We start from the raw sequence: 22,337 nt of genomic DNA on the forward strand, positions 1-22,337 counted from the left end.
TACCTGGGGATATTTAAAAGAGATAGATTACAATTTTCTATAAATTTATTTTTGTAGAACACTATAAGTTGGAAAATAAATTGAGAAGAATAAAATAAGTTTTTGAGTGGTGGTAAATGCAAGACACTTTACACATTGTCATAGTCTACTTGTGTTGCTGTAATAAAATACCTGAGACTGGGTAATTTATAAAGAACAGTGATTTATTTCTTACAGTTCTGAAGGCTGGAATCTGCAAGGTAAGGGACCTGTATCTGGTAAGGGCCTTCTTGATGCATCATCCCACACCAAAAGGCAGAAGGACAAGAGAGTACACATACAAGAGAGAGAGGAAGGGGAACAAACTCATCCTTTTATCCAGAATTTACTTCCAGAACAAGTAACCCACTTCTGTGATAACGGCATTAATCCATTCATAAGGGCAGAGCCCTCTTCACCTAATCACCCTTTAAAGGTCCTACCTCTCAACAAGATTGCATTGAGATTAAGTTTCTAATGCATGAACTTTGGGGACACATTCAAACCATAGCATTCTGCTCCTGGCTCCCCCAAATTCATGTCCTTCTCACATGCAAAATAGGCCTAAAGTCTTAACTCATTTCAACACTTACTCAAAAGTCCAGAATCTCATCTGAATCAGATATGTGAGACTCAAGGCATGATTCATCCTGAGGCAAATTCCCCACCAGCTATGAGCCTAAGAAATTAAACAAGTTATCTACTTCCAAAATGTTGGGACAGGCATAGGATAAACATTTCCATTGCAAAAGGGAGAAATAGGCAATAAGAAAGGACTAACAGGCCCAAGGAAATCAGTTCAAACCTCACAAGGAAAATAATAGTAAGTCTTAAAGCTGAAGAATAATCTTCTTTGACTCCATATCCCGCATCAGGGGCACAGTGGGGTAAAAGTTGGGCTCTCAAGGCCTCAGGCAGCCTCAGGGCTTAGTCCACTGAGCATCTCTCATGGTTTGCAGTCTCATGCCTATGGCTTCTCAGACTGGAATTACATGCTGGTGCCCCGTATAGTTCTGTGGTCTCAGGGTAGGGAGGTGGGGGGTGATTACCCCACTCCCATGGCTTTACTAGGCATTGCCCTAGTGGGGACTCTGTGAATGATGGCCTCTGTCCTATGGCTCCACTAGGCATAGTGGGGGCTCTCTGTGGTAGGCTCTCTGTGGTGGCTCTGCCCCATGATAAATCTCTGCCAGGGCCTCAGGCTGTCCTCAACATCCTTTGAAATTTAGGCAGAAGTCACCATGGCTTCATACCTTTTGCATTCTGTGTGCTTGCAGAATTAGCACCATGTGGACACTGCCAAGATATACAGCTTATACCTTCTGGAGCAGTGGGTTGAGCTGCAGCTGGGCTCACTTGAGCTACAGCTGTGGTGGCTGAGAGGCGCTATGCCAGAATTGAGGGAGCAGAGTTCCAAGGTGCTGCAGGGCAGCAAATGCTGAGGTCTCACAAGCACCTTGCTGGAAACCTTTCCCTCAAGGTCCTAGCTTCCCTAGATTTCTGAAATGTTTTTGGAGTCATTTTCATTGTTTTCATGAATAGAACCTGGCTTCTTTCTATGCTAATATTTTCAGCAATCACTTGACCACACCCTTACTATTCTCCCCTGAACATATATTTTATGTGGCCAGGCTGAGAGTTTTCCTAATTTTTTTATTCTGCTTCTTTTTAAATTATGTCATCTTTAAAGTATTTCTCTCTTCTCTCATTTTACTGAGTCACTGAAACAAGTTATGCAATATCTTGAATTCTTTGCTGCCTAGGTAGCTCTTCTGCCAGATATCCTAGTTCATTCCTCTTAAGTTCTGCCTTCCACAATATCCTAGGACATGGATACAGTTCTGCCAAGTTATTTGCAACTGTGTAACAAGGATGGCCTTTACTCCAGTTTCCAAGATTTTGTTTTTCAGTTCCACCTGAGTCCTCATCAGAATGGCCTTTACTGTCCATATTTCCACCAATGTTCTGATCATGACCCCTTAAGTAGTCTTTACAGCATTCCAGACTTTTCTTACATTTCTTTCCTTTTTCTGAGCCATCACTAGAATTGCCCTTAATGTTCTGTTCGTGGCAATCTGGGTTTTTCTCTAACCTGCTCCTCCAAATTCTTCCAACCTCTACCCATTCCCATTACTCAATTCCTAAGCTGCTTCCACATTTTCAGGTATTTGTTATAGAAGCAACCCCAGTCTTGGTACCAATTTTCTATCTTAGTTTGTTTAGTGCTGCTATAACAGAATATCTGAGACTGAGTAATTTATAAAGGACAGAGATTTATTTCTTACAGTTCTGCAGGTGGGGAAGATCAAAGTCGAGTGGCTCACAGCAGGACCTTCCTGCTGTGTGGTAACATGGTGGAAGGGCAAGAGAGCATGCATGCATATGAGAGGAAGGGAGCTGAACTCATCCTTCTATCAGGAACCCACTCTCATGATAATAGCATTAATTCACTCACAGAGGCAGAGCCCTCATGACTTAACCATCTCTTAAAAATCCCACCTCTCAAGACTGTTGCAGTGGGGATCAAGTTTCCAACACATGAACTTTGGGGAGCATATTCAAACCATAGCGCAGGTATCACCTCACTTAATTCTCACAACACACCTGGGAGGTAGATGTTATCAGCATTTAAAAGATGAGAACAGCTATTGTTTACAGAAGTTAGGTAACTCTTGGGAAGGTTATGTGGTTAGTGGTTGAACTATACTTTTAAACCAAGCGTCTTTTAAGTATCATGAAGAAAAGTAGAGATCAAAAAGGTGAGAAGAAAATTATGATAGACAATATCAAAACCAGAGAAGTAGAGTTTCAAGAAGGAAGGTAAGTCGTGTTGCTATAATCGAATACCTGAGGCTGGGTAATTTACAAAGAAACGAGTTTATTTGGGTCACAATTCCAGTGACTGGAAAGTCCAAGAGTATGGCATTGGCATCTATTCAGCCTCTGGTCAGGGCTTTCATCATGCATCATAACATGGAGGACAGTCAAGGAGGAAATAGACACATGCAAAGAGCAAAATGAGGGACATCCTCACTTTATAACAACCTGTTCTTGTGTGGGAACTAGTCCCTTTCTGTGTAAACTAATCTAGTTTTATTAAGGGGTTAACTCACTCATCTCGGTAGGAATGGCACTAAGCTGCCTGTGAGAGTGGAGCCTCTGTGACCCAAATGTTTTTCCACTAGACCCCACCTATTAAATGTTTTATCTCCCAACATTGCCACACTAGGAATTCAGGTTTCAACATGAGTTTTGGTGGGGACAGGCAAACCACAGCAGAAGGGATGGTTAGCAGCATTAAATTTTGAGGTGAGATTGAGTACTCAAAATTAACAAAAGGACATTAGAATTTAGTTATATTCATTTTACACGTAAGATAAAGAAGACAAAACAGGTAATATTTGCAGGTAGAACTGTTCTATTTTATTCTTTGAGGATAGTATTTTACATAGTCAATATTTTCAACTGTACCATAAAGTTTAAATACTCACATTTGTTTGTTTGTTTCAGTTATATCAAGATTTCTTGATACAGAGCAGCTTCTTTCTGTTTTAGTCCAAATTCCAAAGCAAGACACGGTATGTTTTTGTATACATTTTGTGTTTTATTATACATTATGTGATGGAACTTGTCTTAATGTAATGTAACAATTGGAAAATATCAAAATGTTTTGGGAAAGTCCTTCATTATTGATATCTGGAGTATTTTATGCCATTGTAGAGGAAACTTTTTTCCTAATGTATTTTCCTGTATGTTATAGTGAAATTTAAAATTTCAGTCAGGCATGGTGGCTCATGCCTATAATCCCAACACTTTGGGAGGTCAAGGCAGTTCAAGACAAGCCTGGGCAAGAAAATGAGACCCCATCTCTACAAAAAATCAAAATATTGGCTGGGCATGATGTTGCATGTCTGTAGTCCCAGCTACTGGGGAGGCTGAGGTGGGAGGATAACTTGAGCCTTGGGAGGTCAAGGCTGCAATGAGCTGTGTTCACATCACTGCACTCCAGCCTGGGCAACATAGTGAGGCTTTGTCTCAAAAAAAAAAAAGAATTGTTTTTTAGATAGTTAAGGAATTGGCCTATTTTTACTGATCAAATATTAAGGAGTTACATATAATTTTCAAAAGACTTAGACTATAATAATATTTGCCTAATAAATAACTAAAATATATTAAGGCTAAAGAGTTTAGATTCTTCTTAAAAGTGATCACTATGTGAAGTTTGATTAGTCTTCAAATACTATTATTATTATTATTATTATTATTATTATTATTTTTGAGATGGAGTTTCTCTCTGTCACCAATGCTGGAGTGCAGTGGTGCGATTTTGGCTCACTGCAACCTCTGTCTCTCAGGTTCAAGCAATTCTCTTGCCTCAGCCTCCCAAGTAGCTGGGATTACAGGCACCCACCACCATGCCTGGCTAATTTTTGTATTTTTAGTAAAGATGGAGTTTCACCATTTTGGTCAGGCTGATCTTGAACTCCTGACCTCAAGTGATCCAGCCACCTCGGCCTCCCAAAGTGCTGGAATTACAAGTGTGAGCCACCACGCTTGACCAAGTCTTCAAATATTCTTAACCTTTAAGAATGAAACAACATCTTTACTGCATATTTTTCAAATTTAAATAGTGCTTACAGGTACATTCTGTAAAGCAAGTAATAGCTTTCATTCTTCCGTTTATGATGAACTGAAGAATATTTACTATAATGAAATACAGGTATATTTTGCCCATATGCGTAAAAGAAAAGAAGTCTTGCACATCAATAAAATTTAATTTATAATTTGATGACATTTGTAAATCCATTGAAAGCTAATCTATGTTTGGGAAGCCTTTTTGTATTGTAAAGAAAATACTCTTACAGTTCATTTATAATAAAAGCATCACTAGACTGAAAAGCTTTAGCTGTTGGGCAGGCACAGAACTTAGTTTCCTTAAATAATTGAAGCTGCTTATACTTCAATATATACAAATGGGAAGTAACCTAAAACAACTGATATTTGGAATTAAATTAGCAGCCCTCATAAAATAAGTTTGGAAGTATCCTTTGCTCTTTAATTTTCTGGTAGAGTTTACATAGAACTGGTATCATTTCTTCCTTACATATTTGCTGGAATTCACAAATGAAGACATTAAAGCCTGGAATTTTTTTGGTAGGAAAGTTTTTAACTATCAATTCCACTTATTAAATAGGCATAGTGCTCTTCAGGTTATCTATTTCTTCTTGAATGAGCTTTGGTAGCTTGTGGCTTTTAAAGAATTTTTCGTTTCACCCAACTTTTCAATTTATCAGCATAAACTGTCTCATAATACCCTTCTTATATCTGTAAAATTGGCAGTGATATACTCTCTCATTCCTGATGTTGATAACTTTAATATGTTGTTTTTCTTAATCAGCCTGGCTCGACGTTATCAATTTCTTTTTTTTTTTTTTTTTTTTTTTTTTTGAGGCGGAGTCTCACTCTGTCGCCCGGGCTGGAGTGCAGTGGCCGGATCTCAGCTCACTGCAAGCTCCGCCTCCCGGGCTCACGCCATTCTCCTGCCTCAGCCTCCCGGGTAGCTGGGACTACAGGCGCCCACCACCTCACCCGGCTAGTTTTTTGTAGTTTTTTTTTTTTTTTAGTAGAGACGGGGTTTCACCGTGTTAGCCAGGATGGTCTCGATCTCCTGACCTCGTGATCCGCCCGTCTCGGCCTCCCAAAGTGCTGGGATTACAGGCTTGAGCCACCGCGCCCGGCCGACGTTATCAATTTCATTGGTATTCTCAAGGAACCAACTTTCTATTTCATTGGTTTCTCTTTTTTTCTCCTGTTCTCTATTTCACTGATTTCTGGTTTTATCACTCTTTCTTCTGCTTACTCTGTGCCTACTGTTCTTTTTTGAGGTTGTAAAGGAGGAAGCTGAAGTAACTGATTTGAGACCTGTTTTCCTTCTAATATAAATATTTTAGTACTATAAATTTCTCTCTGAGCAATACTTTAGCTGTATTCCACAATTTTAGATATGTTGTGAATTCTTTTCATTCAAAAGGTCAAAACACGTTCTAATTTATTTTAAAATTCTTTGATGTATGGGTTTTAGAGGTATGTTATTTTATTTACAGTATTTGGGGACTTTCCAAATATCTTTTTGTTATTGGTTTCTAACTTAATTCCCCAATGGTCACAGAACATGTATTAGATCCTTTTAGCTTTATTGACATTGTTTACATGGCCCAAAATAGAGTTAATCTTAGTAAATGTTCCATGTGAACTTGAAAACCATGTGTGTTTTACTGTTGTTTGTTGGAGCGTTCCATAAATGTCAGTTTGTTCAAGTTGTGTCGTAGTGTTCTTCAAATCTCCTGTATCCCTAAGGTGTTTTACATTTTTGTTGCTGTTGTTGTTGTTCTTTTTGTTCTATCAGTTATTAAGAAAGGAGTGTCAAAATCTCTAAATGTAATTGTGGATTTGTCTATTTTTCCTTGCAGTTTTATCAGTTTTTATCTAATGCGTTTGGAATCTTTGTTATTAGGTTCATACACATTTAAGATTGCTATGTCTTCTATAAATTGAGAATGTTGTCATTATGAAATGACCCTTTTTATTCCTAGTAATATTTTTGCTATGAAATCTACTGTGTCTAATATTAATATAGCCACTCTGGCTTTCTTTTGGTTAGTGTTGGCATGGCATATCTTTACCATCCTTTTGCTTTTAACTTATTTTTGTCTTTACATTTAAAGAAGGCTTTTGTAGGTGAGACATAATTAGATCTTAACTTTTTGCATGCAATCAGAGAATACTTTACTTTTAATTGAGGTATTTATTACATTTATTTATTACTTAATAAGATTATTGATATGTTTTATTTAAATCTGCCATTTTTTTCTCATCTGTTTAGTCCCTTTTTTCTTTTTTTCTGCCTTCTTTTGTATTATTTTTTATGATTCCATCTCATTTCCTTTGTTGGCTTATTAGATATAACTCATTGCCTTTATTAGCTTAATTATTGATTTAGGGTTTATAGAATACATCTTTAGCTGAATTCAGTCAATTTTTGTTTATTTTTTATTTTATTTTTTAAGACAGAGTCTTGCTCTGTCACCCAGGCTGGAGTGCAGTGGCACCATCTCGCTCACTGCCACCTCTGTCTCTCAGCTTCAAGTGATTCTTGTGCCTCAGCCTCCCTAGTAGCTGGGACTACAGGCATGTCACCATGCCATGCTAACTTTTGTATTTTTAGTAGAGGTGGGGTTTCACCATGTTGGCCAGACTGGTCTCAAACTCCTGACCCCAAGCAATCCACCTGCCTAGGCCTTCCAAAATGTTGGGATTATAGGTGTGAACCATCAGACACAGCCTCAGTCCACTTTTAAATAATATTATAATACTTTACATATGATATAAGAGCCTTGCACTAGTATACCATCATTTCCCTCTTCCCTAACATTATGCTATTATTGTAATAAGTTTAATTCTACATATATTTCACAATTCATTTTTAAAAATAAGACAGCTTTATTGAGATGGAATTACATAGAATACAATTCATGCATTCAAAGCCTACAATTTAATTGTCTTTAGTGCATTCACAGAGTTGTACAACCATCACCACAGTCAATTTTAGAACATTTTAATCATCCCCAGAAGCAATCCTGCACCCACTAGCAATAACTTCCCATTCCTTCTAACCCCCTTTCCCTAGCCTTAGATAACCACTAATCTATTGTCTGTCTCTACAGATTTACCTATCCTGGACATTTTATGAAATGGAACATTTTAATATGTACAGGTAGTCTTTTGTGACTGGATTTTTTAACTTAGCATAATGTTTTCAAGTTTCATGTTGTAGCATTTATCAATACTTTATTCTCTTTATTGACAAATAATATTACATTGTATGGCTATAATACATTTAGTTTATTGATTTATCAGTTGATGATATTTAGGTTGTTTTCACTTTTGACTATTATGAATAATGCTATGAATATTTGTGTGCAAGTTTTTCTAGGTACATACATTTTCATTTGTCTTGATATGTATCTAGGAATGGAATTGCTGGGTCATGTGATAACTCTGTTTAATAATTTGAGGAACTGCCAGATTGTTTTGCAAAGTGACTTCATCATTTTAGGTACCCACCAGCAATGAGGGTTCTGATTTCTCCACATCTTTGCCAAGATTTGTTATTATCTTAGTTTTTGATTCTGGTGAGCCTGTTGGGTGTCTCATGGTTTTGGTATGCATTTCCATGATGACTGACAATGTTGAGCATCTTTTTATATGCTTATTGGCCATTTGTACCTTCCTTGGAGAAATATTTATTCATATTATTTGCCCATTTTAAATTGGGTTGTTTGTATTTTTATTTCTGAGTTGTAAGAGTTCTTTATGTGTTTTGGATACCAATCCCTTATTGTATATATGATTTGCAGATATTTTCTCCCATTCTGTGGGTTGTCTTTTCATTTTCTTGATTAAATTCATATTAATCCCCTACCAGAAAAATGAATATTCACTCTTTTTTCTTCCTTATCTCCCATAAACACAGATACTTACATCCCTACTTTTCATCACCCAGTATTATTATAACAGTTTTAGTTAGATCAAAATTATTCAGAAAATTAGTATGTTATACAGAGCTGAGCCTGCATGACTTTTTGTGGGCTTTTCCCCAGAAATTAGTAACTATTTTCTTTCCCTTTTGTTTTGTTTTGTTTTTTTTTTTTTGAGATGGAGTTTCACTCTGTCACTCAGGCTGGAATGCAGTGACGTAATCTCGGCTCACTGCAACCTCCGCCTCCCAGGTTCAAGTGATTCTCCTACCTCAGCTTCCCAAGTAGCTGGGGTTACAGGCACCCCCTCCACGCCCAGCTAATTTTTGTGTTTTTAGTAGAGATGGATTTCACCATGTTGGTCAGGATGGTCTCAAACTCCTGACCTCAAGTGATCTTCCTGCCTCAGCCTCCCAAAGTGCTGGGGTAACAGGCATGAGCCACCACACCTGACCTGAATTATTTTATTGTTAGATTCAAGTTACACAATATTGGCAGAAATATCACAGAAGTGATGACGTGTTCTTCTCATTGCATCTTCTTTATGGCACATAATTTTGATTTGTCTCATTATGATGATAAGTTTGTATACTTGGTTGAGATGGTGTAAAATTGCTGTACAATTATGATTTCCCCCATTTCATTAATAAGTATTTTGTGGGGAGGTAGCCTGAAACCATGTAACTATTTTGCTCTTCTTTCAATTTATCCAACTTTCAATTTATGTATGTATGTATGTATTTAATCCATATGGACTGATGATTTTATATTCAGTAGTCTATGACTGTCAATATTTATTTTGATTCTCACATTGTCTCAGATTTGACCTGTGCAAGCCTCTTCTAATTTGCTTCTATGCTCTTTGGAAATGCATCCACAATTCTTTGAGAACTTTATCATTTTCTGCCTCAAGAAAATAAGCCAGGCTTATCTTGTACTTTCCTTGGTAGCCTTTGAATCAACTATTTCTTCCAGGAGTCCTGGTTCATTTTAGTGAGGAATGGTATTAGAAATTAAGATATGAGCACCAGGTGTACTTATTGCTATTGGGGTATCACCGTTCTAAAACCCCTCATGGCTAGGGAATAAGTGTATGTATGTATGTGTATGTGTGTGTGTGTGTATATGTATATATGTATATATGCATAAATATAGATATTGACCTCTATATTTATTTCTGTATTTATCTATACAAAATAAAATTATGTGTTTGTACCAATACTTCCAATTTCAATTTACCATCACAGGGTTCATACTAGTTTTCTCTCTTTCCATATTAGTAACTCTCTTCTCTGTCAATGAAAAACCTGATGAGAAATCCTATTATCCAATGAGCAGTCCTCATTATTCTTAATATATTAATATATTTGATATATTCAGGAGGAATACCAATCTCCTACTACTGCCACTCCCTCCCCCATGCAGATACCATCTTCACTCTGCCTATGCTCTAGTACTCCCTGCTGAACGGTCTTCTATGCAGAAATCCTTCTTACCTCTCTCAGGCTCAAGCTGCCCTTTATGCAGAGGAAGCTTTCCTCAGCCTACTTGGAATCCAAAACTTGTGTCAGGGTTTCCCTCTTCCCTTGCATGAATAACCTCCTGATGTTCATATTCAGGCTCATATACCCTTGCTAGGTAGACCTTCAGTTTAGATGCCTTCCTGGCCTCCTGTGCTGTACCACCCCTCCGTCCTCTCTCTGCTCTGGCTTTACCTCTCCCACACCAACGATGCTCTCTTCTTCCTATTTGTGCCCTAACAACTAATACTATATCACATTGTTCGTATTAAAATAAAATGATTTTTCAGTATATATGGAGGGTTCTTCACTTTATTTTTGAATATGTTGCTAGCCTAACCTTTTTATTCTTTGCATTTGTTTAACAGTATCGTTGGAATCGGTAAATGTTTTAGGATTTTCAGACACTTAAACATGAATAATCAATATAAATATAAACAAAGTACCACAGTTAACGTTTATGATCTTTTGCCAGATGTCACTGCTTTGGATGATATTTTTGAAAGAAAATATCTTAAATACTTAAAGAACAGTTTTTACTTATGAATAGCATATTTTACATAGAAAAATGCAATGCAGTTTAATAGAGCAAGAAATGGCTACTTTATATAGATAATTAGTATTTGTGTTTGTTTAGTTTTTTTTTTTTTCTTTCTTTTTTGAGACAGAGTCTCACTCTGTTGTCCAAGCTGGAGTGCAGTGGTGTGATCATAGTTTACTTTAGCCTTGACCTCCCTGGCTTATGCCATCTTCCTACCTCAGCCTCCTGAGTAGCCAAGACCACAGGCATGTGCTACCACACACAGCTAATTTTTAAGTTTTTTGTAGAGATGGGGTATTGCCTTTTTGCCAAGGCTTGTCTTGAACTCCTGGGCTCTAGCAATCCTCCCATCTTGGCCTCCCAAAGTGCTGAATTTATGGGTGTGAGTCACTGTGCCTGACCTGTATTAGTTTTCCAAGACTGTGTAACAAAACACTATGAACTGCACATCTTAAAATAATAGAAATTTATTGTCTTACAGATTTAGAGGCTAATAATCTGAAATCAAGGTGTTTTAGGCCATGCTCTCTCTGAGAAACCTTTAGGGGAATCCTTTCTTGCCTCTTCCTAGCTTTTGGTGATTTGTTTACAATTATTGCCATTTGTTGGCTCGAATCTTCTTAACTCCAATCTGTGTTTCCTCATCAAAGGGTGGTCTCCCTGTGTGTCCACATGTTCACATGGCTGTCTTTGTATGACATCAGTATTACTGGATTAGGGGCCTACTCCACTCCAGTATTACATCGTTGTAACAATTGCCCAAATAAGACCACATTTTGAGGTACTGAGGGTTAGAACTTCAACAGAATTTTTTTGGAGGGAACATAATTCAACCTTTAACAGTGTATAAGCAAAGGCTGTGTTTCTATTTTACTACAGGAAAGAATTAATCATCAGATTATACCTGACAGTAATCTCTTTATTGTCAATTTATATAACATATAGTATTATACAGTCACACAGTTTCATACAGTGTCACTAGTTACAGGAATTAGTAATATACATCTTTTTGCACTAGACCATTTCTGGTTAAATTAGGAAAAAATATCACTTTGACCAACTGGTTTTCTGAGAAATATCTGTGAATAGCTTGCCTGCTTCTATACTCAGTTTGACTATCAGATTTTAGAAAAGTTTTCTGGTCTAGGTTTAAGGTAATTCAGCAAACTAAGAATCTGGAACCTTTTTTTCTGTTCAGAAAAAAAAAATTATAATTGGTGCCATAAGGTTTTTAAGGGTCAATGTTACTTCACATCTTTTTTTTTTTTTTTTTTTTTTTTTTTTATATGTATATATACTTTACGTTCTGGGTTACATGTGCAGAACGTGCAGTTTTGTTACATAGGTATACACATGCCATGGTGGTTTGCTGCACCTATCAACCCATCACCTACATTAGGTATTTTTCCTAATGTTATCCCTCCCCTAGCCTCCCACCCCCATAAGCCCTGGTGTGTGATGTTCCCCTCCCTGTGTCCATGTGTTCTTTGTTCAACTCCCACTTATGAGTGAGAACATGCGATGTTTGGTTTTCTAATCTTGTGATAGTTTGCTGAGAATAATGGTTTCCAGCTTCATCTGTGTCCCTGAAAAGCACATGAACTCATCCTTTTTTATGGCTGCATAGTATTCCATGGTGTACATGTGCCACATTTTCTTAATGTGGACATTTGGGTTGATGGACATTTGGGTTGGTTCCAAGTCTTTGCTATTGTGAATAGTGCCGCAATAAACATACATGTACATGTATCTTTATCATAGAATGATTTATAATCTTTTGGGTATATGCCCAGTAATGGGATTGCTGGGTCAAATGGTATTTCTAGTTCTAGATCCTTGAGGAATTGCCACACTGTCTTTCACAATGGTTGAACTCATTTACACTCCCACTAACAGTGTAAAAGCACTCCTATTCCTCTCCAGCATCTGTTGTTTCCTTACTTTTAATGATCAGCATTCTAACTGGCATGAGATGGTATCTAGTTGTGGTTATGATTTGCATTTCTCTAATGACCAGTGATGATGAGCATTTTTTCATATGTCTGTTGGCTGCATAAATGTCTTCTTTTGAGAAGTGTCTGTTCATATCCTTTGCCCGTTTTTTGATGGGGTTGTTTGCTTTTTTCTTGTAAATTTGTTTAAGTTATTTGTAGATTCTGGATATTAGCCCTTTGTCAGATGGATAGATTGCAAAAATTTTCTCCCATTCTGTAGGTTGCCTATTCACTCTGATGATAGTTTCTTTTGCTGCACAGAACCTGTTTAGTTTAATTAGATCTCACTTGTCAATTTTGGCTTTTGTTGCCATTGCTTTCAGTGTTTTAGATGTGAAGTCTTAGGCCATGCCTATGTCCTTAATGGTATTGCCCAGGTTTTCTTCTAGGATTTTTATAGTCCTAGGTCTTATGTTTAAGTCTTTGATCCATCTTGAGTTTATTTTTATATAAGGTGTAAGGAAGGGGCCTAATTTCAGTTTTCTGCATATGGCTAGCCAGTTTTCCCAACACCACTTATTAAATAAGGAATCTTTTCCCCGTTGCTTGTATGTGTCAGGTTTGTCAAAGATCAGATAGTCGTACATGTGTGGTGTTATTTCTGAGGCCTCCATTCTGTTCCATTGGTCTATATATCTGTTTTGGTACCAGTATCATGCTGTTTTGGTTACTGTATCCTTGTAGTAAAGTTTGAAGTCAGGTACTCTGATGCCACCAGCTTTGTTTTTCTTGCCCAGCATTGTCTTGGCTATGAGGGACCTTTATGGGTTCAATATGAACTTTAAAGTAGTTTTTTCCAATTCTGTCCAGAAAGTCAGTGGTAGCTTGATAGGGATAGCATGGAATCTATAAATTACTTTGGGCAGTATGGCTATTTTTGTGATATTGATTCTTCCTATCCATGAGCATGGAATGTTTCTCCATTTGTTTGTGTCCTCTCTTACTTCCTTGAGCAGTGGTTTGTAGTTCTCCTTGAAGAGGTCCTTCATATCCCTTGTAAGCTGGATACCTAGGTATTTTATTCTCTTAGTAGTAATTGTAAATGGGAGTTCCTCTCTTCCTATTTGAATACCCTTTATTGCTTTCTCTTGCCTGATTGCCTGGGCCACAACTTCCAATACTATGTTGAATAGGAGTGGTGAGAGAGGGCATCCTTATCATGTGCCAGTTTTCAAAGGGAATGCTTCCAGTTTTTGCCCATTCAGTATGATATCGGCTGTGGGTTTGTCATAAATAGCTCTTATTATGTTGAGATACATTCCATTGATACCCACTTTATTGAGAGCTTTTAGCATGAAATGCTGTTGATTTTTGCTGAGGGCCTTTTCTGTATCTATTCAGATAATCATGTGGTTTTTGTCGTTGGTTCCGTTTTTGTGATGGATTACGTTTATTGATTTGTGTATGTTGAACCAGCCTTCCATCCCAGAGATGAAGCCGACTTGATCATGGTGGATAAGCTTTTTGATATGCTTCTGGATTCGGTTTGCCAGTATTTAACTGAGGATTTTTGCATTGATGTTGATCAGGGATATTAGCCTACAATTCTCTTTTTTTTGTTGTGTCTCTGCCAGGCTTTGGTATCAGGATGATGTTGACCTCATAAAATGAATTAAGGAGGATTCCCTCTTTTTCTACTGATCAGAATAGTTTCAGAAGGAATGGTCCTAGCACCTCTTTGTACCTCTGGCAGAATTCGACTGAATCCATCTGGTCCTGGACTTTTTTTGGTTGGTAGGCTATTAATTATTGCCTCAATTTCAGAACCTGCTATTGGTCTATTCACAGTTTCAACTTCTTCCTGGTTTAGTCTTAGGAGGGTGTAGGTGTCCAGGAATTTATCCATTTCTTCTAGATTTTCTAGTTTATTTGCATAGAGGTGTTTATAGTATTCTCTGATGGTAGTTTGTATTTCTGTGGGATCAATGGTGATATCCACTTTATCATTTTTTATTGCATCTATTTGATTCCTCTCTCTTTTATTCTTTATTAGTCTTGCTATTGGGCTATCTCTTTTCTTGATCTTTTCAAAAAACCAGATCCTAGATTCATTGATTTTTCAAAGGATTTTTTGTGTCTCTATCTGCTTCAGTTCTGCTATGATTTTAGTTATTTCTTATCTTCTACTAGCTTTTGAATTTGTTTGCTCTTCCTTCTCTAGTTCTTTTAATTGTGATGTTAGGGTATCAATTTTAGATCTTTCCTGCTTTCTCTTGTGGGCATTTAGTGCTATAAATTTCCCTCTACACTCTGCTTTAAATGTGTCCCAGAGATTCTGGTACATTGTGTCTTTGTTCTCATTGGCTTTGAAGAACATCTTTATTTCTGTCTTCATTTTGTTATTTACTCAGTAGTCATTCAGGAGCAGGTTGTTCAGTTTCCATGGAGTTGTGCAATTTTGAGTGAGTCTCTTAATCCTGACTTCTAATTTATTGCACTGTGGTCTGAGAGGCAGTTTGTTGTGATTTCTATTCTTATACATTTGCTGAGGAGTGTTTTACTTCCAATTATGTGGCTGGTTTTAGAATTAGTGTGATATGATGCTGAGAAGAATGTATATTCTGTTGATTTGGGGTGGAGAGTTCTGTAGATGTCTATTAGGTCTGCTTCATTCAGAGCTGAGTTCAAGTCCTGGATATCCTTGCTAATTTTCTGTCTTGTTGATCTGTCTAATATTGACAGTGGGGTGTTAAAGTTTCCCATTATTATTGTGCAGGAGTCCAAGTCTCTTTTTATGTCTCTAAGAACTTGCTTTATGAATCCAGGTGCTCCTGTATTGGGTGCATATATATTTAGGACAGTTAGCTCTTGTTGAATTGATCCCTTTACCAATATGTAATGGCCTTCTTTGTCTCTTTTGATCTTTGTTGGTTTCAAGTCTGTTTTATCAGAGACCAGGACTGCAACCCCTGCTTTTTTTTTGCTTTCCATTTGCTTGGTAGATCTTCCTCCATCTCTTTATTTTGAGCCTCTGTGTGTCTTTGCATGTGAGATGGGTCTCCTGAATACAGCACACCAGTGGGTCTTGACTGTTTATCCAACTTGCCAGTCTGTGTCTTTTAATTGGGGCATTTAGCCCATTTACATTTAAGGTTAACATTGTTATATCTGAATTTGATCCTTTCATTATGATGCTAGCTGGTTATTTCACCCATTAATTGAGGCAGTTTCTTCATAGCGTTGATGATCTTTACAATTTGACATGTTTTTGCAGTGGTTGGTACCGGTTATTCCTATCCATGTTTAGTACTTCATACAGGAGCTCTTATACGGCAGGCCTGGTGGTGACAAAAATCTCTCAGCGTCTGCTTGTCGGTAAAGGATTTTATTTCTCCTTCACTTATGAAGCTTAGTTTGGCTGGATATGAAATTCTGGGTTGAAAATTCTTTAAGAATGTTGAATATTGGCCCCCACTCTCTTCTGGCTTGTAGGGTTTCTGCTGAGAGATCTGCTGTTAGTCTGATGGGCTTCCCTTTGTAGGTAACCTGACCTTTCTCTCTGGCTGCCCTTAACATTTTTTCCTTCATTTCAAACTTGTTGAATCTGACAATTATGTTTCTTGGAGTTGCTCTTCTTGAGGAGTATCTTTGTGGTGTTCTCTGCATTTCTTGAATTTGAATGTTGGTCTGTCTTGCTAGATTGGGGAAGTTCTCCTGGATAATATCCTGAAGAGTGTTTTCTAACTTGGGCCATTCTCCCCATCACTTTCAGGTACACCAATCAAATGTAGATTTGGTCTTTGCACATAGTCCCGTATTTCTTGGAGGCTTTGTTTGTTTCTTTTCACTCTTTTTTCTCTAACTTGTCTTCTCTTTTTATTTCATTAATCTGATCTCCGTTCATTGATACCCTTTCTTCGCTTGATCGAATCAGCTATTGAAACTTGTGTATGCTTCATGAAGTTCTTGTACTGTGGTTTTCAGCTCCATCAGTACATTTAAGCTCTTCTCTACATGATTATTCAAGTTAGCCATTCGTCTAACCTTTTTTCGAGGTTTTTAGCTTCCTTTTGATGGGTTGGAACATGCTCCTTTAGCTCGGAGAAGTTTGTTATTACCGACCTTCTGAAGCCTACTTCTATCAACTTGTCAAACTCATTCTCCATCCAGTTTTGTTCCCTTGCTGGTGAGGAGTTGTGTTCCTTTGGAGGAGAAGGGGTGTTCCGGTTTTTGGAATGTTCAACTTTTCTGCTCTGGCTTCTCCCCATCTTCGTGGTTTTATCTGCCTTTGTTCTTTGGTGTTGGTGACCTATGGATGGGATTTTGGTGTGGATGTCCTTTTTGTTGATTTTGATGCCACTCCTTTCTGTTTGTTAGTTTTCTTTCTAACAGACAGGTCCCTCAGCTGCAGGTCTGTTGGAGTTTGCTGGAAGTCCACTCCAGACCCTGTTTGCCTGGATATCACTAGCAGAGGCTGCAGAACAACAAATACTGCTGCTTGATCCTTCCTCTGGAAGCTTTGTCCCAGAGGGACACCCGCCTGTATGAGGTGTCTGTTGGCCCCTACTGGGAGATGTCTCCCAGTTAGGCTATATGGGGACCCACTTGAGGAGGCAATCTGTCTGTTATTGGAGCTTGAATGCCGTGCTGGGAGAATCACTGTTCTCTTCAGAGTTGTCAGGCAGGGACGTTTAAGTCTGGAGAAGCTGTCTGCTGTCTTTTTTCAGATATGCCCTGACCCCAGAGGTGGAATCTAGAGAGGCAGTAGGCCTTGCTGAGCTGCAGTGGGCCCCACCCAGCTGGAGCTTCCCTGCTGCTTTGTTTACACTGTGAGCATAGAACCGCCTACTCAAGCCTCAGCAATGGCAGACGCCCCTCCGCCTGCCAAGTTCCCATGTCCCAAGCTGATCTCAGACTGCTGCCCTACCAAGGAGCAAGTCTCTGTGGGCGTGGGACCTGCTGAGTCAGGCATGGAAGGGGATCTCCTGGTCTGCCAGTTATGAAGACCATGGGAAAAGCGCAGTATTTGGCCAGGAGTGCTCCTCCAGGAACAGTCACTCACAGCTTTCCTTGTCTAGGAAAGAGAAATCCCCTGACCCCTTGTGCGTCCCAGGTGAGGTGATGCCCCACCCTGTTTTGGCTTGCCCTCCATGGGCTGCACCCACTGTCCAAGCAGTCCCAATGAGATCTACCAGACATCTCAGTTGGAAATGTAGAAATCACCTGTCTTCTGCATCAGTCTCACTGGAAACTGTAAACCAGAGCTGTTCCTATTTGGCTGTCTTGGAAGTGTGGTCCACTTACCATCCTTTAAACTAAGGAAAACTTTAGTTTTGGGAGAATCGGTCAGAATTGTAAATGGTTTTCTCATCATTGTATTTCTGTCCTTTGTGGAGGCTTTTTGTTAGACTTTACAGATCAGATTTAGTAACCTTTAGGAAAACTTAAGCAATATATTTAACTTTATACATGATTCATGGCTTTCATTATTTCTTATAATGTTTCTCAGTTATCATTTTTTTAACCAACTGAAAATATGTTTTAAAAGGCTCTTTTCTCATTTAATATAAGCACAAATATCTTAATTAAATACAGTATTTACTGAGTTCAGACTTGTGCTGGTTAAACTGAATGATTTGCTAAAACTTGTGAATGAACTAAATGCTCTCAGAAAATTTTCAGAAAGAAATTGTTTGCCTAAGTTCTTATTCTTTCTTTTTAAGAATATTGAATTCTAGAAAATGCATGTTTCTGATCATAAATGTTGACTAAAATAAAGCTTAAATTTCTTATCTTAACACTATTTTCTTTCTATACAGTATCTATAACCATAGCACTTAATGTATTGCATTAAGAATATTTGTGTTTCCCACTATAAATGCTTAAAATGCTTTCCCCAACATTTGAAAATTTATATTAAACATATTTTCTAATTTTGTCTGAGTTTTTTACATCTTTTGAGTAATTTTTTTTAAATGATTTCAGACTGCCATATATAGAGTATCTGAAGTATATGACTCCTTTGATTTATTCTATGATTCATTTTAGTAAGTATTGTTATAAGTGCTAAAATACAGTAAGAATTACAGCTCTCATCCAGAAAAATTTATACTCTGATGTTATCTTTGGGTAAAAATAAAATAAGCAATTACAGCATAGTATTATCTAGAACTGCAAGGGATCTGAGATTCTACCCTACTTGCAAACTAACTAGTTGGCCTGCCATAGTTTCTTAGATGCCGACAGAAGGCACAAGATGCTTAAGTCAAAGAGAAATTCAAACATGCTGTTATCACTTCATTAAAAAAATACAAAATGGCTTTTTTTTGCTTGTTTTTACTTCCCCCTCTACTTTTCTTCTGTTTCTCTGTAAAGCAATATTTTTTTGGAAGGATTATCTGTAACTGATGTATCTAATTAGGCGTATTTTCTCTCCAAACCCATTCCAAACAAATCTTCGCCTCACCAGTCCACTGGAAGGATTATCCGTAATTGGTGTATCTTAATTATGCTCATTTTCTCAAAGCCACCCATGATTTCCATATTGCTAAATCCAGTGGTTAATGGCAGCGCTCATCATGCTTGACCTAGCAGCAAATTTGACTCAGATGAACACACTCATTTCCCATTTTCTTCTTTTGCCTTCCATAAGAGTACTCTTTTCTTTCTACCTTCCTGTTTATTATTATTTTTAGCCTTTTTTAAAGTAACGAGAAATAATATACAGTACAGAAAACTGTACAAAATAAAAATGTAGTGCTACATTGATTTATCACGAAGTGAACATTCATGTAACAACCACTCACGTAAAGAAATAGTTATCACCAATACCTCAAAAATTCCCCTTCTTCTCCTTGCCATGCGTTATTTTCTACCTGTCTCCAAAAGGAAACCACTTTTAGTAGTCATTTCCTTTCCTTTATAATTTAGTTTGACCTGATCTATTAAAAACTGTATATATAAAGGAATTATTCAATGCATATTTTTTGTGCCTGACTTCTTTGAATCAACATTATATTTGTGAGATTTAACCATGTTGTTTCAGGTAGCTTTAGCTCATTTATTTTCACTGCTATATATATGAATATGCCATTATTTATCTATTTCATTATCCATTTATCCATTTATTATTCATTTATCCATTTCAACTCAACTTTTGAGTTGCTGACAGCTTTGCAATAAAAAATAATACTGCTAAGCAACCTTGTACCCATCTCTTAATGTAATTATACATATGTTTTTATTTGGTATATAGTTAGGAGTGGAATTTCTGGGTCATGGCGTATGCATATATTCAACTTTGGTAGATAATGTCAAAATGTTTTTCAAAATGATTTATCAATTTATCCTCCCATCAGTGTATGAGAACTCCAATTTGTCTTCCCCAAACCAGATATTACTGGTTTTAAAATTTTAGCCATAGCATTTTGATAAACAGTGGTTTTAATTTGCATTTTCCTATTAATGAGGTTGAGCATCCTTTCATATGTATATTGACCATTTGAATATCTTCTTTTGTGAAAATATTGCTTGGGATTCTTACTCATTTTTCTATTGAGTTTATCTGCTTTTGTGATTTGTAGAGCTTCTTTTCACATATTAGATATAAGCCCTTTTTTGGTTATGTGTGTTGCAAATATTTCTTCCCACTTTGTAGTTTAATTTGCACTGAGTATTGTGGGATAGATGCTGTTGCTATGCTACCCACATTGCCTTGGTATTAACTTTTGTGCAGGAAGACTTCTTGCTTGAAGCAGCTGAGACTCTGCTTTCTGAAGACATTCTCTGGCCATAAGAGAGGCTGGAGAGTATTAGGGAATTGATGCCCTGGCAGCAGCTCTTAACCAACACTGAATAGGAGTTGATGAATAAATACCCCATTTTCCTTACCTCTGGAGATAGCTTCTGAAACTTACTCTATGCCATCTCTCAGATGTCTCCATCTGAGAGATGGAGACAAATTGGTAACCTGTATTGGTATTCTTTCCTTCTCTGTCTTCCTTCCCCACTCCCTTGCCTGTTTTTGCTGGAATTATTTTTTAAAATAAATTATTTGCTCTCAAATTCTAGTTTCTCAGAGTTGACTTTTGGAGAACCTATCTTGACTTAGTAATATCTTTTGATAAATAGAAATTTGTAATTTAAATGGATCTAGTTTATCAATTTTTTTCCCTTCATAGTTAGTGTTTGCTATGTCCTGCATAAGAAGTCTTTACCTACTCTAATATCTTGATTGTACCCATGGAATTTTGATCTATGAAGGTGATTGAATGATAACATGGAGATACTAATGCCATTGTTTATGACTTAAAGTTCCCAAGAGGAGAGGGCATGTCAGGCAGGACCACCTGGGGATGTACTAGGGTTGGTCGAGAGGCAGAAGGAGCAAGGAGAAACATGGGCAAAACCCCTTATTACTACAGTACCAGGAAGTTGCTAGGTAGGGAAGTCGCCTATTGGGCAGGAAGTAAAACACAGATGTTGAAGTTTGCGATTGGGGGTTTCGTAATATGATTTTCACATGCCCACAAAAGCCAGACTGCAAGGGAGATGTAAACAACTTTAGCTATTAGTTTCATCATGTGATTAATGGATGCCAAATCATCAATTACAAAATCTATAAAAGTTAATTAGAACACTCAAGGCCATGAAGATATTCTTCTTTATTAATTTCAGATATTTTATTGTTTTACCTTTTATGCTTAGTTCTACAATCCATCTGGAATTAATTTTTGTGTGTAGGTTGAGGGAAGGGCCGTGTTTCTTTTTTTCCCATATTAATTCATAATTCTACTGGTACTGTTTATGGAAAAGACTCTCCTTTCCCCACTGTTCTGCAGTCAACCTTTGCCATAAATCGAGTGCCCATATATATGCTTAGCTCTGTTTCTAGACTCATTATTCTGTTCCATTGGACTCTCTGTTTTTATGTCAATACCATCATTTCTTAATTACTGTAATTTTATTAGAAGTTGACATTCATTACAGTTAGTCTTTCCTCCTTATTCTTCTTCAATGGTGTGTTAGCTATTTTTGGAATTATCCCCCTGGCCTTTTTTGAGACAGGGTTTCACTTCGTCACCCAGGCTGGAATGCAGTGGTGTGATCACTGCTTACTGCAGGCTCAACCACCTGGGCTCACGTGGTCCTCCCACCTCACCCTTTGTGTAGCTGGACCACAGGCATGTGCCACCACACCCAGCTAATTTCTAAATTTCTCTTTTTGTAGAGGCAGAGTTTTGCCTTGGTGCCCAGGCTGGTCTCAAACTCTTGAACTCAAGTGATCCTCCTACCTCAGACTCCCAAAATGCTGGAATTACAGACATGAGCCATTACTCCTAGCATGAATTATTCTCCTTTAGTGATAGTGATGATAGTTGTTTTCTGTTTAGCGAATTTTATTTATTTTTAATCTTCCAGTTAGTTTCAGAGAGACTATAAGAGAATATGACATAACCCACTTGGGGCTAGCAACATTTATTATGGCATTTTTTCTAAATTGATACATATGGTCACAGAACAGTCCTGGTATTGTGCAGTGGGGCTATAGACCAGGGTACCTCAAAAAGAAACATCTGGCTAGGCGTGGTGGCTCATGCCTGTAATCCCAGAACTTTGGGAGGCCAAGATGGGTGGATCACCTGAGGTCAGGAGTTCGAGACCAGCCTAGCCAACATGGTGAAACCCCGTCTCTATTAAAAAAAAGAAAGAAAGAAAAAAGAAACATCTTCATATCAAGTACATTATGTCATAATTGTAGTATCCTAAAACTCTACTTCATCTGTCA

At 37.6% G+C, this 22,337-nt stretch overlaps 1 protein-coding gene across 1 annotated transcript in view; it reads left to right on the forward strand.

The window, feature by feature from the left end:
• Positions 1 to 22,337, forward strand: part of MSH4 (mutS homolog 4) — a 122,669-nt gene that overhangs the window by 48,499 nt on the left and 51,833 nt on the right. Inside the window, exon 8 of the mRNA XM_017851591.1 lies at positions 3,529 to 3,596. Coding sequence (XP_017707080.1) covers positions 3,529 to 3,596 — 68 coding nt within the window. The remainder of the gene's footprint in view (positions 1 to 3,528; positions 3,597 to 22,337) is intronic.

This window comes from Rhinopithecus bieti, unplaced genomic scaffold, assembly GCF_001698545.2.
Source record: "Rhinopithecus bieti isolate Rb0 unplaced genomic scaffold, ASM169854v2 scaffold_34297, whole genome shotgun sequence".
Taxonomy (NCBI): Eukaryota; Metazoa; Chordata; class Mammalia; order Primates; family Cercopithecidae; genus Rhinopithecus; species Rhinopithecus bieti.